General features: G+C 37.0%; 3 protein-coding genes and 1 long non-coding RNA gene across 7 annotated transcripts in view; 2 read left to right on the top strand and 2 right to left on the bottom strand.

Annotated features, from left to right (window-relative positions):
• Positions 1-23,760, top strand: part of LOC796311 (zinc finger MYM-type protein 1) — an 854,498-nt gene that overhangs the window by 422,333 nt on the left and 408,405 nt on the right. The window lies entirely within an intron of this gene.
• Positions 1-23,760, top strand: part of wu:fe14d05 — a 312,007-nt gene that overhangs the window by 267,576 nt on the left and 20,671 nt on the right. The gene's annotated exons all lie outside the window — the stretch shown is intronic.
• Positions 1-23,760, bottom strand: part of LOC148682203 (uncharacterized) — a 429,467-nt gene that overhangs the window by 22,488 nt on the left and 383,219 nt on the right. The gene's annotated exons all lie outside the window — the stretch shown is intronic.
• Positions 7,073-22,155, bottom strand: LOC108183637 (uncharacterized). The gene is made up of 15 exons (XM_088650825.1): positions 20,656-22,155; positions 20,423-20,582; positions 19,725-20,305; positions 19,508-19,625; positions 19,312-19,418; positions 19,079-19,144; positions 18,889-18,977; positions 17,636-17,739; positions 13,837-17,550; positions 13,638-13,730; positions 13,309-13,455; positions 9,364-9,471; positions 8,738-8,816; positions 7,937-8,047; positions 7,073-7,347 (listed from the first exon to the last, which is right to left on the bottom strand). Exons 9-11 carry the CDS (start codon positions 13,981-13,983, stop codon positions 13,342-13,344), a joined length of 354 nt encoding a protein of 117 aa, XP_088506951.1. The 5' UTR covers positions 13,984-17,550; positions 17,636-17,739; positions 18,889-18,977; positions 19,079-19,144; positions 19,312-19,418; positions 19,508-19,625; positions 19,725-20,305; positions 20,423-20,582; positions 20,656-22,155; the 3' UTR covers positions 7,073-7,347; positions 7,937-8,047; positions 8,738-8,816; positions 9,364-9,471; positions 13,309-13,341.

Raw genomic sequence — 23,760 nt, forward strand, 5'->3', positions numbered from 1 at the left:
CCAGTATCTTAACCCACTAACAGAGTTTACTCTGAAAACTTAGTATACAGTGGTGAAGGAACTTCATTTGGAAAAACAAATTAAAATCTTGAATTGGGTGGCGCATGACTCTGATTTCAATCCTGTAACTATGGATAATAGATTTAAACGATGGGTATATTTAGGAATCTCTTCATTTTGTACAATTATAAAAGATGGCAGAATGGAATGCTTCCAAACTTTAAAAGATAAGTTTGGTCTTCAAAAGCAAGATGTATTTAGATCTTTACAGTTGCTGGACTATTAAATAAAATAAATACAGGATGAGGACTGGAACAACCAGCTTGTTCAGATTTTTGTACAGACATACAAGAAAAGTATGACTAAAAAATTTCTAAATTATATAGAGCAATAAGTAATTCTAGAGGAATCTCAACAGACTATATAAGATTAAAATTGGAAAATGAAGTAGGCATTATACTAAATTAAGACCAATGGGTTAAAATATGTGCTGTCTCACACACCTCAACAAGCTCAAGAATGTGGCGCGAGTTTTGTTGGAAAGACTTAATTCGATTTTATTTTTTTATTTTTTATTTTTATTTTTTAAATTACACCCAAAATTAAATCATTACAATCCGGGACTATTCATCCTTGTTGGAGAAACTGCTGAGTAAAAGAGGCACATCATGTGCATATATTCTGGCAGTGTTCAAGAATTGATAGTTTTTGGGAAATGGTGCACTTAACCATCAATGATATTATTTTAAGCTTTACTTGCATCTCTTGTTTGTTATATATATATATTTATATAACAAACTTATTTTCACAATGATACATAACCTATAGAATTATGTAAATGTTCAGTTATAATTATATTGTTGTTGAGGAGAAAGTCAGCAATTTACTCCATTTCTTTTCAAAGGTTTCTAATTGTAATCCAAGTGCATGTGTCATTTTTCCATTTTCTTAACTTCTGCTATAATTTCGAACCATTCATCTAGTTAGTGGCTCTTCTTTATACCATTTCCGGGTTATAGCTTTTTTACTTGATGCCAAAAATATCTTAAATAGATATTTATTTTCCTTTTTTTAGATTAATAGAAGTATCTTCTAGATAAAGTACTTCAAATGATCTAGGAATATAAAGATCAAAAATACAATATTAAGAGTAAGTTTATCAAAACAAAGAACAGAAATTATCAATGTGTAACGGAGTAGGTTAAATCGCTCTTTTTACCGTAATTTAGTGAAATGACTGACCAATGGGCACTGTACCAGTTTATAGGTAATACGCTAGTATTTAGTTTTAAGTGACGTGCACACACACACCCTTTGATCCTAGCATCAAGCATGCCAAGAATTATGAGACAAACACATTCCTTAGTCATCTTTCTGATTGCCATGAGGCGAGCATTGGTTTATTTTGTTAAGAAAATATGCAACTTAATAATGTAAAATAAGAGTATGTCCGGATATGGGGGTCCAAAATAAAAAATCCAATAAAGCCACAAGCCCCTCAGGTCTATACATCTAAGGAAATTAGCTGCACAGATTGGAATCAGGTGGCAGGATTCTGCAAGCAAAAAGTAGGAAACAGAAAAATTAACACTGCAATGTAGAGAGAGAAAAAATAAAATGACTTTGACATTAGAAAACGAAGCAACTTGATGATAATTCTCACCTTTTCTGTGTTTCGCATGACCCAAACGACACCAACAAAACGAAGCTCATCAAGAAATTAAAAGGACACTCAAAGAACCCCCTGAGAAGCAGGAGGACTTCCTGGCCAAGGTAGTCAAATCCAGGACCTCTGAAAATCCACCATCACAGAACAGGGCAGGCAAATGGAGAAACTTAAGGGCAAGGGTTAGCGACAGAGGCAACCGTCAGCACCAACGATGAAAGCTCCACCGACGACAGAGACAGCAACAAGGATAGTGACAACATAGCCTAGCAGGCACCTGCTTTGTCTATTCCGGATGCCAAAAGAAAGAGGAGTAAAGAGCTGGACGACCTCCTGCAGCCACTTTGGCCCACAAATCCAAGTACAAGGGAAAAGCAGAAGGAAAAGACAGCAAATCATAAGTAAAAAATAAATAAATAAATAAACAAAACTCTTGCTCCAGCCCAAACTAAATCACAGCTGATCCAAATAATTCAAAACTGTGAACACTTTTGATTGTTTGCATTAGCTGTGTTAGATTGGGGATGGAGCAAAACTGTGCAGAGCTGCGGCCCTCCATGAATTGGTTTTGAGACCCTGGATCTTGCTCATCTTGTGTTGGTCTCTTGTGGTCGCAGTCAGCATCAAAACATCCTGCAAAACTTTGGTCTCAATTAAAATGATCTGTGTTGTGTTCTCTAGGACATGCCTTTTTTTTTTTTTTTTACATGAATAAATCAATGCTGTGGATCACCTTTTACGGCGGTCTGTTTAACAAATATAGATTAGGCAAAAACATTGAAAAAAAAAAAACTTGTTAGTAAATCTCGTTCAGGCTGTCAATCAAACCCATTGACTCCGCCCACCGTGTCGACCTGAGGTAATTTGATTTCGGTAAGTAAAACAATTGTTTTGACCTTTTAAATTGATAAAATGAGATTTTGCCCAAACTTTTTGGTAAAACAGATCGCCTGCGTAGCTCACAAACTTTGTAATCTGTCGCTGAAAACGCAGTTTGGTTGTTTGTTGTCGATTTAATTATGGAAAATGGGCACCTTTCCACTGAGGTCAAGTTTGCTTTTATATTCACACATTCGGACCTTGACCATTTTAATATGATTTTAGGCAGAATTCTTTGGAAAGTCAAAGTGGAGAAATCATATTAGCATATGAGACATGTTTACAGTCAATGAAGTTACTTGGTGGTGCTCTGTTGCTATCAGTCTTACCGGCGATTTCAGACCCTTATATTGTTCATGATAATGGCTTAAACAATGTAGGGGGTTAAAATGTTACATTTCGAGTTACTTCGATCATTTTGAGGTTGTTATTATTATGCTATATATGAGAAAACCAATTAAATGCTAGCCGTGTCGGTTTCTCACAGTTCATATCGATTTTTAATTACCTGTAGCGTACAGTCCACAGATAAAATTACTTATTGATTTTATCAAGGAGTATCTTGCGTGGGCTTTACGACTCCTGGCTCCACGAAGTCTGGGTATCCGTGACACCTTTCGTTATCCAGAGCCACCCAGAGAGATAGGCCGTGAGCTTCAAAGACATTTCTGCCCAAACACACACACCCCCACACTCACAAGGACACTAGTCCAAAAAAAGAAATTGGGCTGAGAAATCAGGGACCAGCAGAAAACTAAAATGTTATGCTTGCAAACCTTGTATCTCATTTCTGACCTTTCCTACCTGTACAACCTATCTTATAACCTGTATGCTTGGTTCATTTAGGCCTTTTTAGTGGATAAATAATGTAAGTGTGAGAATTGTTGATGTACTTTTATTGTTGATGTACCTGTCCATGTCGGGTACCGATGAGATGCTGTTGACATTTTACAACACATGATGCGTAGAGCATGATAATAACTTGCACTGCTTACATTCTTTAATACTCTGCATTAATGTCTCTTCGCATGCTTTAGGCGGACAATCAAATTTGCATATGAGCAGCCTCGAGACAAAGGAAGTTTCCCGCCTAAACTTTGCCCTGAAATCATTGGTCGATCATGTTGAGAGGGCAGGGGCACAGAGCTTAACCTTAAAAGCTGCCCCTCCCCAGACTCGTGTCAGAATGCCTGAGCAAAGAACCGCTCAAGGAGGCCACCCCGTTAAGGGGTCTAGCGGCTCCTTTATACCGCGTGGCTCGCTCCGAACCCACGTTTTCTTATTTTCCGGCAAAATAAACTCAGTTTAAAGTTGCGATCGCATTACTCCAACCTGTATTGCAAACTCCACGCATCAAGAAGGACAGCACCGGAATCATCAGACAAGGAAGAGACTCGCATAAAGAGAGAGACCTCCAGACATTAAAGTCCAGGTTTTTTTAGTTATGCGGATAAGCTGTGCCCCTTTTTTCAAAAAGGTGTTTTATATAATTTTGGTGATCCTTAATGGTGTGTGTGTGGAACTGAAAGATATTTTGCCACTCTTTATTTGAAATCTCTATTTCCGCGCTTTGCTATCTCTCTCTGTTTGTTACATGTTCTATAGACCCGTATAGTCTATCTCCACATGGTTTACCTTTTGTTCTATGTTTTATGCATGTTCGTGCATTTGTTTGTTATCCGTCTGACTAGTCTATAAATCCCATTATAATCAAACGAATTGTATTGTTTGCCTCACAGAAAAAGTCACTGAAAGACAGATTCCCCTGCCTAGCTTTTATAAGTTGATTAAAGCTTATAAATTATTAATCTACTACCCAAGAAGTAGTAATAATTCCCTTTTCTAAATAAATAGATCATTACCGTGTCCGCTCGGAAGAGCGGCGGCTCTGGTTATGTTTGTTTGGTCAAGTTAACAATAAATTAATCCAGAATGTTAATGATTAATATTAATTCGCTATTGTTGATAATTAATATTCATAATCTGAGAGTCCGCTCGGTTGAGCGGGCAGGATCATATACAATCATGTTTGTTTGACCAAATTGACCGAAGCTTAAGCCGGAATATTAATAATTAAGAAAAAACTTTATTGTTGATTATTAATATCCATAGAATGAGCTAATTTCTTTTACATACCTGTATCATTTCCATCCATCCATCCATCCGTCTGTCTATCTTTTTACATGTGTGTGTACATTGTGTCCTCAATATCCATAAGTATGAACGTTACGAACTATGGGTTATTTCTCACTGTCCTATAAGGGTGGAGGGACAGGAGAGATCACCATTTCAGGTCGAAAATGAAGTCAGATAAGCTGCATAGTTTGAGTGAAAGGTTATTTATACTCTGGATGACATGATGATCCAGCTCATCTAAAATAACATCAAATTGTTTCAGGGGAAGCTGACCTTTTTTTCTTTTTTTACCTGTCAAGATGACTACAGATTTGAACAAAACTCTTACACAACTTTGTTTAAAATTGTGTCAGTTTTACACGTGTCAAAAAAAAAATTCTTTATGCTGCAGCGGAAATGTCTTAATGTTAATTTTTTTACATAACTGCCGTGCAAATGTCTAGTTACTTATATTTACATAGTTTTGTGTTTTCCTTGTTAAAAATTAGTTGGAGGTGGTATCCCCTTCGTTACATTTTTGCTACTTGAAACAAATGCATTTTGAATTAAGCATCACCGGGGGTCTGACAGAAGTTGCCTGCCTGATTTTTGCTAGAAGGCAGAGGTGGTACATTTGATGAAGGTAACCATCACATAGTTCTACACCATAAAAGCTGCATATTTACATTAGTGCAGTGCAAGTGTTTAAAGTTTTTTTATGTTTACATTAGCAGGGGTGATAGCGTTCCGGCACCACGCCGGATTTCCGGCGTACTGTGGCTGCGGGGAAAAAAAAAAATCAGGTTCACGGATATTGATCTGTCATTTCTCTAGATTCACAGAATTCACTCACTGCTGAAAGCGCCGGATTGGTTTTATTAAGTGCCATTTTGTGTGCTCGTGAATCATCTTTTGAGTGTAGACGCCATGTAAATAAAAGATTAATTGTGTAATTTAGAGAGCTTTATAAATTATAACGGATCTTTGAGATCTCTATGAACTAAGATTAGTGACGCTTTTTAGTGATAATAAGAGGAGCGTGCTTTGCATTTTTCAGGCTATAATCCATTCAGAATTTGTATGAAACTTTCGTTTTCGGCACATATACGCTGATATGTTTTGGGAATGACATCTGCGTATTTACGCTGGGTTTATTCTCGAAATAACGGTGAAGCAATTAATAGACGGGACAAAAATATATTTCCCCCTTCTCCTTAAACAATAGTGTTTCAGCTATGAAATAGTTCAGTTTTGTATGTAGCCTAATGTCAAAGTGTTTATATTTAGTTTCGTTTTTTTATTCAGCTTATTTAGAAAAACGTTTGGAGCATTTTTTATTCGTTAAAAATAAGTTTTTTTTAACGAACAGCGCTCAGCGGAAGACCATCATTGTCTGTTTGATCAGTTTGCCTTCTCAGATCATCACGACTTGCCTAAAATAAAAGATATAAAACAGTTCAAGTATAAAACAATGGTAGCTTAAACGTTAAAGAATGTGTGCTATTAGGCGCATAGTTTGCTTATAAAAAGCTTGCAGGACATCGAGGAGCCAGAGCAATCACTTGCATTTTTTCAGTGGGAGCAATTTAAAGTTATCCGTCATTTTTGCTCACAAAGTACGAGTAATACATCAAAAAACGTTACAGCGTTTTTATAAAATAAAGAAAACCAAAATTATGCGCTTTCTGTCGTCTGGTTTTTGAACAGGAGCGCTTAACAAAATGAAGCAAAATGTATATGCCTCACAGACATAATAAATATATTTATAGAAAGCTTTAAATTATTACTTGACGAAATAAAACAAAAAAACTCCTTCATGTAAAGATGAATTTCTAAAGGCGAGTCCAAGAGGAGATTGTCAGTCAGGATCTTTGCGACACTGACTCAGAATAAGTTTATTAATAAATAATTAAGATATGTCTTTACTCTTTCCTCGACACATTCATTGTTATTTGTTTTTGCCGGTGCTTGGGGCGAGTTTTAGCTTATTGTGTGCGCTTGAACGCGGATTCACAGTAGCAGTTTTAACATGGAGTGACACGACATCTGACGTACAGATGACACTGGCACATGCCACTGAGTGTAGTGACACTTCCGGTGGCACGTCCGGTTTTCCACTGTCATGTGTCACTCGCTAGTGGCATGTGTAGTAACCTGTGTCACTCAGTGTCGCGCTGCATGTCACTGCAGTGACATTGACACTTATATATATATATATATATATATATATATATATATATATATAAATTTTTTATTTTTTTTTTTTACTTGTGCATGCATTTTTACAACGTATGAGCATCTTGGCTTTCCATCAAGCATTTTTTTTTTAAATTTATATTCTGAGATGCGCATAACAATTGATGGAGACATAGCGACATTTTCCAGAATGTAAAAACTCAATACAACAAAGAATTGTCTTAAACGTTTATTTCAACGTTAAAGTTTTGTTTTTGCATGTAGAATTAGATTTCAACAAAGATTAAACACTTGTACCTAAAAATTAAGCACTTGTAACATGAAAATAGACACGTGTATAGGTTATAGATAAATGCCAAAACAGCTTGCCATGCACACGTTGTCGTCAACAAAGACGCAAAGAGAGGAGGGAAAAAAAAAAAAAAAAAGGAGTCCATCAGGATTTCCTCCATTGCCTGAATTTTATTCCGGGGAACACTTTTGTCTGGGTCCTGAAAAGGATAAAAATGCAATTAGAGAAAAAGTGACTCAAAACAAAAGTAATTAATATATGGTCTTCAGTTTGATTCATTGTTTTACAGTTGTACACACATTTTTTGCTTAAGTTTAGTTCATGGCTGAAAATCTGTCATGTTTACATGCACGTCACCCAGTAATAATAATAAAAAAAATGATAAAATCCTTGCAATTAGTCTCCATGTATTACAGCAACACGTCTACAATTTGTAGTTGATAGCTGCGAGCTGCTATGTGTCAGATTTGTCCTCGGGGTCAGATTTGATACAACACCCGAGCACATGGAGCACAGTTAACTTAATGAAAAACACAGTGCATAACATAAAGACAGAATGTGGCGGAGGGTTGAGAGCACCTATGCTGGATTTAGTGACTGGCGCAAGTCTCCCCAGCTGCTGTTTGGGTGCTGCTACATTACGAACAACCCAAAGAGTTGTTTAGCACGCGTGCATGGCTGCTATTATGCTTACACATGTAATATTTTTTTCATGAGGCGATTTAAACCGAAATACGCAATGGCACTATCAAACATGGATGGAGTGGAGACTTTGCTGCTGACTTTACCTTTTCCTTCTTGCTACTGACATCCTGGCCAGAACGGTTACCGTCATCCTCACTCATCTCTGAACTTGTGTTAGACTCCTCTGTACCATATCCAAGGATTTTCTTGCTAAGCTATGAATGAATAAAAGGCACAAGTTAAATATTTTGACCAGAAGTGACATGACCAACAACATCCTAAAATTATAAAGGTCTGTCTAAAGTGAAAGTTTCAGTGTCAAAACTATAGAAACGATGCCACTTTTAATTTGCAACACATTAAGAGCCCTATCATACACCAGGTGCAATGTGGTGCAAGGCACGACGCAATAGTTGTTTGCTAGTTTCCGCTTGGCGCAAGAGGTGCTTTTTGACGATTTGCGCCAAGCTGTTTAAATAGCAAATGCATTTGCGCTCATATGCACCATGGCGCGACGCAACTGACTCTTAAAGGGAATGGGAGGTGAGACTCTGAACACACCTATAACTCATTAAGAAAATAAGCTCAACCCTTTTAGATCATGCGGCACGGCCCAAAGCGAAATTTTCCGCCCTTATATTAGCCAAAGTGGATTCTAACACACCCTGAATGCGTTTGAGCCCTGCGCATGGACTGTCAAAATGGAGCCCTTAGCCGACAAAGTGCAGTGGACATGTTCTAGTCAACAGGATTGCCTTTGACAATTTAAAAACGCGGCCGGGACTGGTGTATGCTGACTGTAGCTATACAAAGTCACTATTTAAAATTAAGACACTTTTTTTTCATATCAAGTCTCCAAAGATGTGCGTTTAATTAAATGTGCTAAAATATTCAAAGAAACTCACGATCACACTTTCAGTTCTTTTCAGCTCAGGAATACGTAGGTCTCTTTGTGGAGTGGGTTCTCGCGTTACTGTCACATCGCTGTCATCGGAAGACACAAGAAGAACACACGCATCATGCACATGCATCACCACATTTGAGCAATAATTTCAATAATTGTTTGTACAGAAATAAAAATGAGGATGCTTCATAATTTGCGGTTCATTCCACTGTGGCGACCCCGGATTATTAAAGGGACTGAATCGAAAAATAATATAAATGAATATATTTTAATAAACTTACAATCTCTCTGTCAGATGCTATATGCTCGCTCACATTTGTAAGGGGGTTTGGGCTGTGGTGGCTCCTCAGTAACATCAACGACATGAGAATACTGTGTTTTTTGAAAAATATTCAGAATGACACGTGCATCTTCACAGAATCAACATCGGGAAGACTGGCTTTTCTGAAAATTATTGAGAAGAGCACACGCATCTTCACATTTGAGCAATCAATGTTTTTACAGGAACAAAAAAAAAAAAAACGAGGATGCTTGATATGTTGCTGATTTATTCCGCTGTGGCGATGCCGGATTAATAAAGGGACTGAGCCGAACAGAAAATGAATGAATAAATTTTAATAAACTTACAATCTCTATCTCTCTTTCAGTCGCTGTCCGTTAGCTCACAATTGTATGTGGCTTTGGGCTGTTTTCCCTCCTCTCAGTAACATCCCCAACATGCTCAGACTGTCTGTCCTGAAAAATATTGAGAAGAGCACACGCATCTTCACATTTGAGCAATCAATGTTTGTACAGGAACAAACTATTAGATATTCTGAAGTATGTACCCCCAATTTAAAACACATTATTCTTTTGAAGAATGAATACGTGAAGCATATGCTGCATGTAACATGTGCTGGACAAGTTGGCGGTTCATTCCACGGTGGCGACCCCGGATTATTAACCCTTGTATGGTGTCCGGGTCTGTGAGACCCGTTTTCAGTTTTTTTCAAAAGAAAAATGAAACCATGTACTGTTTTTCAACCTGAAATTCACTGGCTTTGACTTCTTTTCTGTGAAGAACATAAATACAAACAAATTTTCAACAACCGCATAAATGTACCTCCCACCACACATTTACATTACATCCAAGGTGTTCGAATCCACTAGACCCATGTCAAATAAGTCTTGAAAGCGTAGGTCCAGTGTTCCCACACTCTGACTTCCTCCTTTCTCGTGCTGCTGTTTTTTCAAAGAAAATGAACGAATCAAGATATTCGTGGAAAAAAAACAAAAAAAAAAAACTTAATCTTCTTCTTTTGAGCTCTGGCACATTTTCATCTTGCAAATGGGTGGTGTGTGGTATCTCTTTAGCATTATTGTGATCGGGAGCCTTTCCTTTCTGAAAAATATTGAGAAGAACACGCGCATTTGAGCAATCAATGTTTGTACAAAAACAAAGATATTTTGAAGTAGGTTAAAAATCTGTCTTCCCCCTAATTTGCATGCCAAATGGCTACCAGGGCTTGTAAAATTTTAAAAACAGCACATTATTCTTTTACGGGTGATTCGGTGGCACAGCACTGTAACCTCACAGCAAGAAGGTCGCTGGTTCGAGCCTCGGCTGGGTCAGTTGCCGTTTCTGTGTGGAGTTTGCATGTTTTCCCCACATTCGTGTGGGTTTCCTCTGTTTTCCCCCACAGTCCTAACACAAGTGGTACAGGTGAATTGGGTAGACTGAAATTGTCTGTTGTGAATGAATTTGTATGGATGTTTGCCATAGATGGGTTGCAGCGGGAAGGGCATTCGGTGCGTAAAGCATGTGCTGGATAAGTGGCGGTTCATTCCGCTGTGGCGACCCCGGGACTTAATAAAGGGACTAAGCCGAAAAGAAAATGAATGAATGAATTAAAATATTCGAACAAACTTACAGTCAAATCCCCCTGTCACTTCCTCTGACCTCAGGCACATGTAGGTGTGTTTGTGGGGTGGATTTTAAAAAATACACGCATCTTCACATTTAAGCAATGACTTAAGTTAACTTGTTTCATGCATTATTTTTCAAAATTTCTATTTTGCGTGGATCAAAGTCAATACCTTTTTGGCTGCACATAACAAGAATGATTGAAACATCCAGGTTAAATATATGCAGCGTGGAAATGACATTAATTCTGACATTATTTGGAAAAGTTTATAGATAAGGCTGTACGTGAATATACGCAAATGCAGTTAACGTTGCCCCTGGGAACTCCAGCTCTGCACTAAAATTCCCAGAGTCTTAAGAATCTAACGTTTATGTTACAGCCCCAATTAAAATATGATCACAAACATTGGCGTCACTCTGATACATCAAGCTACACTTTCTGCAAAGCAGCTTCGAGATTCATTATGAAAAGCGCTCGAGGCATCAAATAACGCAACGATTAGGTTACAATATAGACGCAAACAATACACAAGTTACCCAAACATTCGAATATATAAGAAGTGTTGATAACACAAATCATAAAATTTACCTTTATTGCAGCCATGTGTTGCGTGTGTGTCGCTGGTGTGTCTGTGTGTGAGAGTCACTCAGGTCGTAACGGACGCTGTACTTTTGGTGCTTTTTTTGTGCAGGTATAGGCCCTGATTGGTTAACTATGGATTGTGAATTGGTCAATTAAGCACATTTGTTTTTCAAAACACTTGAGAGTAACTCTGAAGAAAATCAAACACTTCAATCCAATTCAAGCTATTCGAATTAATATTGTCATTGTTTGTTTTTACCATACCTTTATTTTACATCTACAGAATCGTGAGAAAATCATGATCTTTATTTTAAGCAAAAAATTTGTGATTCTCATTTTAGCCAGAATCGTGCAGCTCTAGTAAGTATGTATGTGTAACAGAGTTACAATTGCACTCTGTTAAAATTATAACATTTTCAAATTATATTGTGATTTTTATTTATTTAAAGATTTTATTTTTATATTTGTGAATTTTATCATTTTGAGAACACATTTTAGAGTAATTTTCATTTATTTACCATGGCAATGTTTAACCTGCACATCGCCCCTTTTTGTACCTCTTGTGTTGCCGTAGTTCGTCTTTTCCCCTGCCCCCCTCACTATGCTGCTGTGTATTGATGAGGGTAGGTTGTGCAGAGCTTTGCTCCTGAGTGTATTCCATATTTTTATCGTTTTAAAGCAAGTGTTTTGTCATTTTATGAAAACTATATTACATATTATATATTATATGATGTATTATATTACATACATACTATATTTTCTAGAGATTAACAAAAGTGCTAACCGCATGGCAGATCGCCATTTTGTATAGAGGTAAAGTTGGTTTTATATTTACACATTCAGACTTTCCCCTTAATAATATAATTTATAGAGGTAAAGTTGGTTTTATATTCGCACATTCAGACTTTTTCCTTATTAATATAATTTCATAAAAGTATTATTTGCAAACTCTTTATTTGGAAAAGTAGTGAAATCATATTAGCAGCCAATGACTATCAAAGTACAACATTGTTTACAGTCAAATAAACAGTGTTAATGTTGTTTTCAAGTCACACTTGCATGCTAATTCCAATCGAATATTCAAAGTAACATGGTAAACAATATAGAGACTTCTAAATGAACGAATGTGCGAATATAAAACCAACTTTACCTCTATATATAATTTCATAAAAAGTATTATTTGCAAAATCTAAATAGTGAAATCATATAAGCAGCCAATGACTATCAAAGTACAACATTGTTCACAGTCAAATAAACAGTGTTAATGTTGTTTTCAAGTCATACTGGCATGCTAATTCCACTCCAATATTCAAAGTAACATGGTAAACAATATAGAGACTTCTAAATAAACGAATGTGCGAATATAAAACCAACTTTACCTCTATTCATTTTGTCTTCATGTTGCTTTGTTTCTCAGTGCGAAAACTGTTATTTTGTGTAAATAGGGGTCGGATGTGCAGTACAGGCAGAAGACAACATGTTTGTGTTTAATTGTCTTCTCCAGGTACGGTTTACTGTCTTTTTGTTATGTTTGCATTTTGTTTAACTCAACGCACATTTTTAGTTGTCCACCAGGTGGCTCTGTTGTGTGTAATTTTCACACATATATTTTTGTATGTAGTTAAGTTTAGTTTCTAATGATAAAGAAATAGGTTCATTTTGTTGTAACTGTAAATTTTAACATTTTAAACCTGTACATTTTAAATCTCTCATCTCTAAAAGTTTAAAATTATAAGAGATTGTGTGTAATTGTGTATAAATTGTAAAATGTATCAAATGTAATTACATATATTATTAAGAAAATAATTAATTCGACCAGACAATGATGCTGTGTATTGATGAGGGGGTCGGATGTGCAGTACAGGCAGAAGACAACATGTTTTTGTTTAATTGTCTTCTCCAGGACTGAATAAAGTGGAGGAAAGCAGCGATTGGTGTAGTCTCGGTGTTGTTGAGTGAAAGTAGTTCCGATACATATGTATGTATGTATGTATGCATGTATATGTAATTCCTGAAAAGTGCATGGGTGGAAATTTACACACAAAATAACAGGCTAAAAACATTAATAGCTGATAAGAACACTTGCTTTGCTTTCAGGTGCTGGATGTCTGCGGTGGGGTTAGTGAGGGGGAGTCCTGACGCTTCCAAGGAAGAAGCATCCTCTGTCATCCGTTCCCGAAGCCTGAGCCTTAAGGCAGAGTGGCTGGACGTGCCTGAAATAGCACTCCAGCCACTGCGGCAAAAGAAAGAGGTGCATAGGTTACACACGAGACATGTTACACTTTACAACATACGCGCTCATCAGTTTAATCACAAATTAAAATGTTCTACATTGGCATTTCTCACCAGACAGTTTTAGTCATTCATTTTTTGTTTTTGTTTTATGGTAATTATCTTTGGTTAGGATCAACTTGCCTCTTCCTCTTTCCGCCTCAGGCTCACGGCTTTGCTGGGAAGCGTCAGAATGACAGCGTCTCCCTCTGGCCGCCAGCCCAGCCACTCCCGCACCTGTGCGTGTAGAGCGCAAGAACAGATATGAGGCCTGTTACAGGGCTCAACAAGCAAACAAGTCAGTGTTTTGAACGCGACTCAAGGGTGTTGGCGCTGGCCTTACCTTAAGCTCCCTAATGCTTCCAGGACCCAGATGGTGTGGCCACACTAGTGTGGCCACGCAGAAGCTGCGAAATTCCATCTGGGTCCCGGGATGCAGCTCGCACCGCTGGCTGAGGCGACGGGCAACCTCAGCCATATCCGCCTCCATTGTGGAGGGGTAGGGGCTTTTGCTGCTGCTGAAAAGAAGAAGAAGAAAAAAACCTTAACTTCAGTCATGGTTAAAACAATAAGAAAAAAATTAAGACAACTAGCAAATCAAAACACAGGCAACCAGAAAATACAGATTTACATCTTCGGTACTACGAGGAGCTTAATAAAATATAAAAACACAATTAGAAAGTAGAGTACACCCAAAAACAGCTCAAAACAATTGAAGAATCTGTTGACTCCAACAATTTCTGGGACAACTGGAACCTCCTTAATAAACAGAATATTTGATGTGCTTTTTCAATACTGCACTGAATGTCATGCCAATAAAACAACTTGAACTTGAGAGAGAGGACGAATTGACATTTAGACTAGCTGCAAAATATGTATACACCCTACACACCATAAGAAATGGTTAATGTAAGTTCATGTATCTTATTTAAATAATTTAAACTTTTTATTATTATTATTGTTGTTGTTATATATATCAAATGTATTGTTTTTTGTCATTATACCTTATCTGTATTATTATCATTATTATTATTTTTCAATTGTTTTAATATATTTCATATTTGAAGTGCTTTGGCAATACTGTACTGAATGTCATGCCAGTAAAGCAACTTGAACTTGAACTCGGCTACGCATAGGCTATTATTAATCAGAAACGGATTGGTCGCTCGGAAACACCATGGTCTTGAATTTGCAAACAGTCGGCAAGTGCCGGAGAATAGCCGAAGCCTTCAAACGCATGTTTATTTTTTTATTTTTTATTTTATTAAACACAAGGTTTACTAGCATTTACATTACAGTGTCATTTAAAGACTTGACGAGGTGACATTGACTGAAAAAAAAGAAAACAGACTTTGAAAAATGATTGCCGTTCATGTGTGTTTGTGATGCATGTTATGGTTCACAGTTCACCCTCTGCACGCATGCCTACATACCTGACTGGAAACCACCACACAGTGTGTGCAAACAGAAACTGGCAACGATTGTCCCACCTATGATTACTTCTGATTGGCCCACTGCTCTGAAAATAAGTTATGACTGTACAGTCTAAAAAATACGTTGCTCACATACATGGCCTTTCTAAAGACTCAAGCTTAAAAGTCAAGCATGTCCATCAACCATGTGTTCACATAGAAAACAACGGTAAACCCGTGTGGTAAAGTGGAAAAATGCAGTCGGTGAGGACAGACCCTTACTCACTAATGGCCATATTGACATGGGAATAGAATTGAATTGGAAGATCATTACAATGTACTTTATACTATTCCTACTGTTAGTTATATTTCCAAAAGTTACTTTAGATTGAGCAGTATTCCTATTTTAAAAAGGTTTGTGGACAAAATCTTAGCCGTTCTCTGGCAATAATACATAGGGTTTCAGGATTGACTCTGTCTTACCTTGTGTTACATTGTATTCTGTGACTTTCCATAACATATAGTGGAACTACCTGTTTGCAGTTCACACATGTTTGCTGCAAAGGCTCCCCTTGTCCCATACTGTCTTCCTAAAATGTAATTCACAACAACACTAAGGGAAAATTTACATATAACCCACAACAAAAAGTTATTGACATTACCTACCTTTTGATGATCACCATTCAGAGGAAGGTTACATTGCAGAGGAACAACGTACGCCACAGCTTTGTTTAAACTGCTTCTGTTCTTGAGAAAGTTTACTGAATAACCATCTGGTGGCATAATAATATCAATGAGTTGCTTGCTCCTGCAGCAACACATTATTTAAAGCCTCCAGAATGTTTAAGAGAAGGGAGGCATCTGCAGCAATATCTATGAATTTCTGTTGTGTGCAATGCACATCAGAAAACCTCACTTTTTTTCCCCCCAAGTCCACTTGCCTGGAGGCACATGCTTTCCTCCACACTTGGAATTTCTGCTGTGTTTACTAGAGCACAGCAAAAAAAGGTGTGCCCCCATGACGGGGTTGGATTCAATTCTTTTGGAGTCTTTACTATATGGCTCAAACGGCTTGCTCAAAGAACGGCTTGCTGAAAACTGATGCAGGGAGGTGAAGGGTAGCTGAACAGTTGGAGTGACAGTTGTTGGAGCGACACTGTAAAACATTGCTGTTAAAAATGGTCAGATTCTATGGTAAAATAATGTTTTTTCACTAAAACAGAAAACTGAGCTAACAGAGTTCAGATTCGACATTTTGAAGTCTGTGTTTGAAATCACACTTTGTGCCCTTGTTCACTATTCCATCAACTAGTTAACCAATATAGTTCACCTGACAGAGTTAATGAACACTAATGAGGGAATTCAGACACTGATGAACACCTGCGGTTAATAATCACAATCACTGAAGGAAAGAAACAAGAAACACAAACAGTGACTTCAGTTACAGCATTAAATAAAATCAAGTAAAATAAAACACTTTCAGTCTTAGCAGAGGATCATTAAACGACTCCACAAACAACAGCAGACACACACTTATTACTGACTGCTTGGACTTCCATAATCTGATTAAGATCCAACAGAAATTTAGGTGTTTTTTGTGTCACCGTAATGGAGTGAGGGACTGATTTAGTTGGGCTCTTTGGTCCGTGAAACGCTTTGCAGTGCTTTGTTCAATTCACACCGTCATATTTTTTAAGATGCGAGTATTCCGCTTAGTGACATTTTAAGGATTTACTAGGTCAATTAGGGAAAGTTGGGGAAATGTTGGCAATAATTATAATGGGTGAAAAATGTGGGAATTAAGGAAAGTTTAGTTGGCTCAGATTGTAATTCTGCTCTTTTAGTATTGAAACAAAACACTCAGACTGTAGTCAAGATTTAGTTATTGAAATATTACAAGAGTTGTATAAATTAAAAGGAAAAAAAGTAAAGGTATTGTTCATGTGGGTACCGGTGTTACACCAAATTCTGTGACTCGTATTCTGTGACCCTAGTAGGCGCTGTTCTCACAGTTGGCTTGAAAAGGCTCCCTTATTCGGGATTGGACACGCAAACAGCGTACATGCCATCACGTGAACGCACTAGGCTCCCGTGAACACTATATCAGCGTGCATCATTCTCCGTTCAATATATTTTTCTTGCCTTTGATATAAAGATGTTAAATTCATATCTATTTACCAGCCCATCCAAGAACCATTTTACTATAATATGAGCAGTACAGCACGTTTTTACCTTAATTTTATGATTTAAAATAAATAAATCAGTATGTTTTTGCCTTCTTTTTCCCCGATAAGCAGTTACGTAGATTACGGTTGATCCTCTCAAATGTTTCCTGAAATAGGTTTATACAATTTCTTAATTGTTTTTTAAATTTAAAAGAAAATATTCTGAAATGTTGTGAATGTGTGTAAAATGCTGGTTAGACAGAATGTAGGCACACAAATTAAAACAGAAAGTCCATACTTTAAATTTGCAATAAAATGTTTTTATTTACTTATTTGTGTATATTAAAAAAAAAAGGTTCAATTCAAGATAACATTTAATTTAACAAAACTTGAACTATTAACTTAAGACAGAGTATGGGATTAACATGCTGCACTGTTGTACGGCTTTGTGGGGTCAGGGTCACACGTGTCACAATGAATCTGTAATGAAGAAATAATACATGTTATTTCTCCCAGGGTTAGGCAGAGCACTGAGATTGACCATCTTATTTCGAAAGGTCCTTACCCAAGAACAAGGTGGTGGTTTTCGGTGCTTTTCCCCTTTCTTTCCTTGGTCTCCCACTTCTATATTATTTTCCCCACAATAGAGTCACAGCTCACTAAGGTCATCTATTGAACCAAAAGATAGAATTAAGTTCAACTATATGGAGGATTAATTAAGTCTTAGGGTGCTATGACACCTACACTTTTGTTTCGGAACGTGTCTCGTTTGCCCAGTTAGCGCGGTTCATTTGGCATATGTGAAGAGGGCAATCGCGCTCTGTTCCGCGCCAAAGTAATCGCTCAGAGATCGCTTGAATGAGGTGGTCTCGGCTCGATTGAAACGAACCCTGGAGTGGTTCGATTGCAGTGAGAAAGCAATCCGATCCGAGCTCGGTTATATCACAGTGTTTTATGGATATGTAATAGGCTTACGGCTATATGAAGAGAGAATTATGAGTAGGGCAGGAAGTTTCGCGAGTCCGGATGCCTGCAAACGAGTGATGATCTCCTGGTAATCTCGCGTCTCCCTCCCGGTCCTCAAATAGGCATCATCGCGCACCCTTCTCACCCCTCCCCACCGCATCTCTCTGCGCGCGCACCCTGTCAATCACCACCAAACCACCACCTCTCCTGACAGCTGAGCGGGACGCTGCAAAATAAACCCTGACACTCTGACCAATGTGAGGAGAGTTTACTCGCACATGACTTATTTTAACTCTTTTGGTCCGATTAGAAACTTTGCAGTGTGAAAGCGAACCGCTCCAAGAGCAAAGAGCAAAAATGTAACAATTGTAATCTCTGTTTCGGAACAACTGAATCGATTCACAGGTGTAAAAGCACCCTTAGTCAATGGGGGAGGGGCGGGGTAGTTACCATGACAATTCTTATTTGACAATTAGTAATCTCAAAAGTGTAATATAGAATTAACATTTTTTTAATTTTGCAATATTTTTAATATACATTTTCTGTGGTGTGATTAATATATATATATATATATATAATAGTGAAAGGTATGTATGTGTGTGTGTGTGTATATATATATATATATATATATATTAAAGTGAATAATTATTTGAAATGCTACAGTTACAATAACACAGAATAAAAGCAAAGTTACTTTTAGGACAAATATACCATATGAGGTGGCATCATTTTGGAGGCTGTGAGGCTCTGTGCTGGCTGGACACCTGGCAGCTTTGTTTTATATATACATATCCCCTCAAAAAATCCCTTTTTTAATGAGACCGTTTCTACATTTATGAATTCATTGGTTACCTAGTTGACTCCAAACACTGTTTGATTTTGCCAGAATCCTTTCCGAGGCGATCCAATACAAGGCTTCTTTTCTCAGAAGAAAAGATTACCTGTAGAATTGTAAACTTGGATTTACCTTCACTGCTACTAAAAATATGGTACAGTATTTCTCTTCAAAGCTTAGTAAATAGATCAAAATATTTGATCTTACTCCCAGTATCCAGTGCCCAGGCTCATGGCCAGATCCCAACATGAAAGCGTATTTTGTTGGATCACACTAAAAAGGCAAACATAATTTATTAGCTTTCAAAACTACACATAAAATGATGATCACACAAAGCCTGACACAAGTGTAAGTACATAAAATAAAATTCACAACATAAACTTTGAGTTTGGCTTGAGGTAACTTCAGTAGATGAGCAAAAACAGTTCTTATATGCTTACCTTGAATCTTGAGCCCTTTCCCTCCTCTATCCTATTAATATGAAGTGCTTTTTTTCTTGTGCAAAATTGTGTTTTTTCACAACAAGGGCCATGTATGCATTGATCACCTAAACATTAGACATATAGAAATGTTAATTAACAGGAAAGCATTACTGAAACGTGTACTTACATGCCATGCAGACAAATCTCTCTTTACCTCACTCTCAACTTCTTTATTGGGACCTGTCCCAACTATGTCATAGTAAGAGTTTTATAATTATCAATGCGGGAAAGCAGAACATGTGCATTTTTTTCTCCCCATGCATCTTGAATCGCTGTGTGATAAAGGAATAGTAATGAAGGAAATCGATTATTTGATGTATTTGCCATTTTAAGCTAAAAAAGGTCCAAGTTACATTTTCCAAGTTATTTACATTTTTTTTTTTTTGTGACCAGATTGGACAGAGGATTGTCCTGCTGGAGGAGAAAGAGGTGGAGGTGGTGGAGGGGGAGGAGGTGGAGATGGAGGAGGAGAAGGCCAAATGTCCTCATCTGGACAACAGACATCCTGAGGTGGACAGACTTGAAGTGATTTGAGGTTGAATTGAAAATGGGGGCTGAGGTGGCTAAGAGGTGAACTGATGTTTCCTGATTTTTTAGGTACTGTTGGCCTCTCCTCATGGTGGAGTTTCAAATGATCAATGTTGACCCTTTGCGTGGACTGTCCTATAGAGTTGAAATGGACCGCACATTTGTTATCTATTTTGGTCACCATAAAGGGATCAAAATATTTAGGGTCAAGTTTTCCTCCCTTTCGTTGTTCACTGCTAACATTTCTCCTCCATACTATGTCCCCCACCTCAAGGCATTGGCGTTGCCTTTTTGAAAGTCGCCGTCTAGTTCTTTTGTGGGTTTTTTCTGTGTTTTTCTCCACTAGATGCAAAATGTTCTCATGGCATCTGATGTCAACAGCCACCTCTTCCTCACAGCACTCTACTTAGAATGAAGAATCAACCTTTGGCAACATGTTAATGAGAAATATATTATCTTCATTTGCATTTACTATATACAGCTTTGAAAATATATACCTGGCACTTTTTATAAAATTATAAACAAATAAATATTTTTTCACCTGATAGCTTTCTGGGACTTAAGAAGGGCATCTTGCTTCTCTCCCAAACAAGTAACAGGTAAGCTGTTTTTTGGTCCGCAGACCAAACATGGCTGTATCTAAATATTGGTTCCAGTTGCTGGGTTTGTCCTCCACTAGCTTTGCAAGTACTCTAATAACACTAAAACATAAAAGGTAAATACATAGAATGAAAACTTGAAGCATTTTTTGTAAAAAAGGATACAAATGCTTACATTGTTGACAAACTCCCTTCTTTGATTTGTTAAGATCCGTTTGGGGACTTCAAACTTATATATAAATTTTAATGGATTGTGCTACTTCTGCTGCACATTTGGTTTTGAGCAGATATGCCTGTGCCCATTTTGTGCAATAGTCTATGATGACTAAAATATACTGATTTTGCTGCTCCGTTTTCACCAGCTTCCCTACCAAATCCACTCCAACAAGCTCAAATGGAACATTGGTCTGTCAAACCAGACAGAAACAGAAGGTTAGCATTGACTTTTAACATTTGGACTGTAATAAGACATTTTGTTAGATACATGCAAAATGTTACATGGATAGTTCACCCAAATATGACAATTACCTCATCATTTGTTTTCGGTCACTTGTTTTTTCTAAATATCTTCCTTTAACAGAATAAAGGAATGCAAATGTGTTTTAAGCATGTGAAGGGTGTATAAAAGATGGCAGAATGTTCAGTTATGGGTGAAATATCCCTTTAATACAAATCTTACATTTGTACTGTTGTCAAAAGTTTAATTTATATCAGTGTTCTGAAGGAGCAAGGGAGAAATTCAACAAAGTTTATTTCAACCAAAGACAAAACTCCTTTTCTTGGGTTTATGAGAAAGAGTCACTCATTTGTAACATAAAACACAGGCAGTCAAAGTACAGGGCCTTCTCCTGGGCGATGCTGGCAGGTCGAACACAAAGGTTCCTCATCAAAATTGTTGAATATAATATAACAGACCTCAGGCAGGAGATTGTATGGATTGGCTTTACTCAAGCACAGACTGTGGGCAGAGTAGAGGTGAGCCAAAGCACAGTGGAACAAACAACAAACGGGTAGAGACAGAGCACGACAAGACGAAGTTCACAAGACTCAACAAACATGGATAGAGGTAGGACAAGTAGCTTAGAAAGCTTACTGACATCAAACAATTATCAAGCACAGAACGAGGGAGAAGGGGAGATTGAATAGACAAATAATCAGGGAGAGCAGGTGAGAGCAATGAGGATGGAGAAACAAGGGAATTGGTAACAGGTGTAACTGCACACAAATAAACAGACACAAGAGGGAGACAAAGAAAGCACAAAAACCCTGACAATTAAACAACGTTAGAAACATGGATGTAGTACCTTGATTGGAATTTAATCTGGTTTGTGTCTTAGATATCTCCGGCTTTTTTGGCAAACAGTGCACTGTGAAACCTCAAACAATGATAATATGAATTAAGTTAAAAGTAATGCAATTTTTTGATTTCATAAATTCAGTGAACTGAAGTATTCATAAAGTGCATTAGCTTACCCATTTCACAATGTCTTCTGACATGCCAGGCCAGTAAAATCTTTAAGAAATCGCATCTCTTGCCTTAAGTTGCCCACAATGTGCACCAATGTTGCTTGCATGATATTCTTTGAAAAGTTGGTCAGCCTCCTCTATGCTACACACAACTTTACATTTCGTCTCTTTATCAGAGCCATTTTTCTGATGTAATACAAAACGTCATGTGCAGAAAATATATATTTAAAAACATATATATATATATATATATATATATATATATATATATATATATATATATATATATATATATATATATATATTTAATATATTTTATATATATTTAATATAATACATAAATATATATTTTTTTTAGGAGAAAAAGATAAGGAAAAGATTATTTTCATTGAGATGTTTTATTTGTAATTACACGTCATATTTGAAATCTCTTTTATATTGTAGAAGTTGTATCTCAGCTAAATATTGTGCAATCATTTTACTTGCAGCACTCACTGCAGACAGTTGTTATATTTATCTTTAAGTTATGCCAATTTTTAGCCATAGTGAAGTTTGATACTCTCCTAATTATGCAATATCGCTGGTGTTTATCAGCATTTTTGGGGGTGTTCACCCAAAAGAAGGTAGGCCCTAAGCTCAGCTAGGAAATTAGGATCCATGATGTGCTGTGGTAACTTGCAAATCATCCTATACCGTGCTCATCAGGGAAGTTACTTCTCAGTGTTATCAGTGGATTATAAGCATCTGAGTACACCTGATGTGCATTTATTCTATGTATTCTTGATGTAATATGAAGCCTTAAGCTGCGGTCACACTGGGCTTTCCAGTGTGACTAGATTTCCATTCATACGCATGCGAATGCGTCAGCTTTGTGAACTTTGACCTGCGAAATTGCATCACTTGACTGTGTGAGACTGATCGAGGATCAAAACATGACCTCTCTAGACAGAAATTTAAAACATTAAGCTATTGCTCGCTTTTTAAATGTCTAATCATCTAGTTTAATCCCGCCCCTTTTCGCTACGCCGCACAACAGAATTTCGCACACACAAACTCTACTGTGACCGCAGTTTAGGCTACAATCACACACATGGAGCCACCCTCCACTCTTTCTGTAACAAACTACAAGTTGATTATTTAACTTAACTTACATAACTTAATCTTTTTTTTTAGAATATAGCATAAGGTGGATATATAGCGTTTTGCAAAAAAATAAAAATGTTGTTATGTTATGCACATTCTGGCCAAAAGTAACTCAGAATCTTATTATTATTATCTTATCAATTTTTGTATAGATTTTTTTTATATATTTATGATGTGTATATATATTTTTTTTTATTAATTTAAGATGTTTGACAATGTTAGGATAAATATATTGCATTTTGGCATGGTTTTTGACTTATTTATGAACTGTTTATGGACATAAAACTAAATAAAAAATATCCTGGATTTGAAAATATTGTGTTCACTGAGCTCAAGTAATAGTTTTATGTACAAGAATTGTGAATAAACTTGACTGTTGATGTCTTAAATCAGGGGTCACCAATCTCGCTCCTGGAGGGCCAGTGTCCCTGCAGGGTTTAGCTCCAACTTGCCTCAACACACCTGCCTGGATGTTTCAAGTAAACCTAGCAAGATCTTGATTAGCTTGTTCAGGTGTGTTTGATTAGGGTTGGAGCTAAAATCTGCAGGACACCGGCCCTCCAGGAACAAGTTTGGTGACCACTGTCTTAAATAATAATGTCAAATAACCAACATTTTTAAAAATGGATATATCTCGTTTTGTAACTAAACTCTTCATATGTTTTTTTGG

This window comes from Danio rerio, chromosome 4 (assembly GCF_052040795.2).
Source record: "Danio rerio strain M-AB ecotype USA chromosome 4, GRCz13ab, whole genome shotgun sequence".
In the NCBI taxonomy this organism is placed as follows: Eukaryota; Metazoa; Chordata; class Actinopteri; order Cypriniformes; family Danionidae; genus Danio; species Danio rerio.

Bases quoted from the DNA above. Each gene is read 5' to 3' on its own strand.
- LOC108183637 (XM_088650825.1), bottom strand. From the start codon at position 13,983: ATGGAGGCGGATATGGCTGAGGTTGCCCGTCGCCTCAGCCAGCGGTGC. The intron at 13,731-13,836 runs GTAAGGCCAGCG...CTACACGCACAG, and splicing joins GAAGCATTAGGGAGCTTAAG to GTGCGGGAGTGGCTGGGCTG. The intron at 13,456-13,637 runs GCAAGTTGATCC...CTTTTGCCGCAG, and splicing joins TGAGGCGGAAAGAGGAAGAG to TGGCTGGAGTGCTATTTCAG.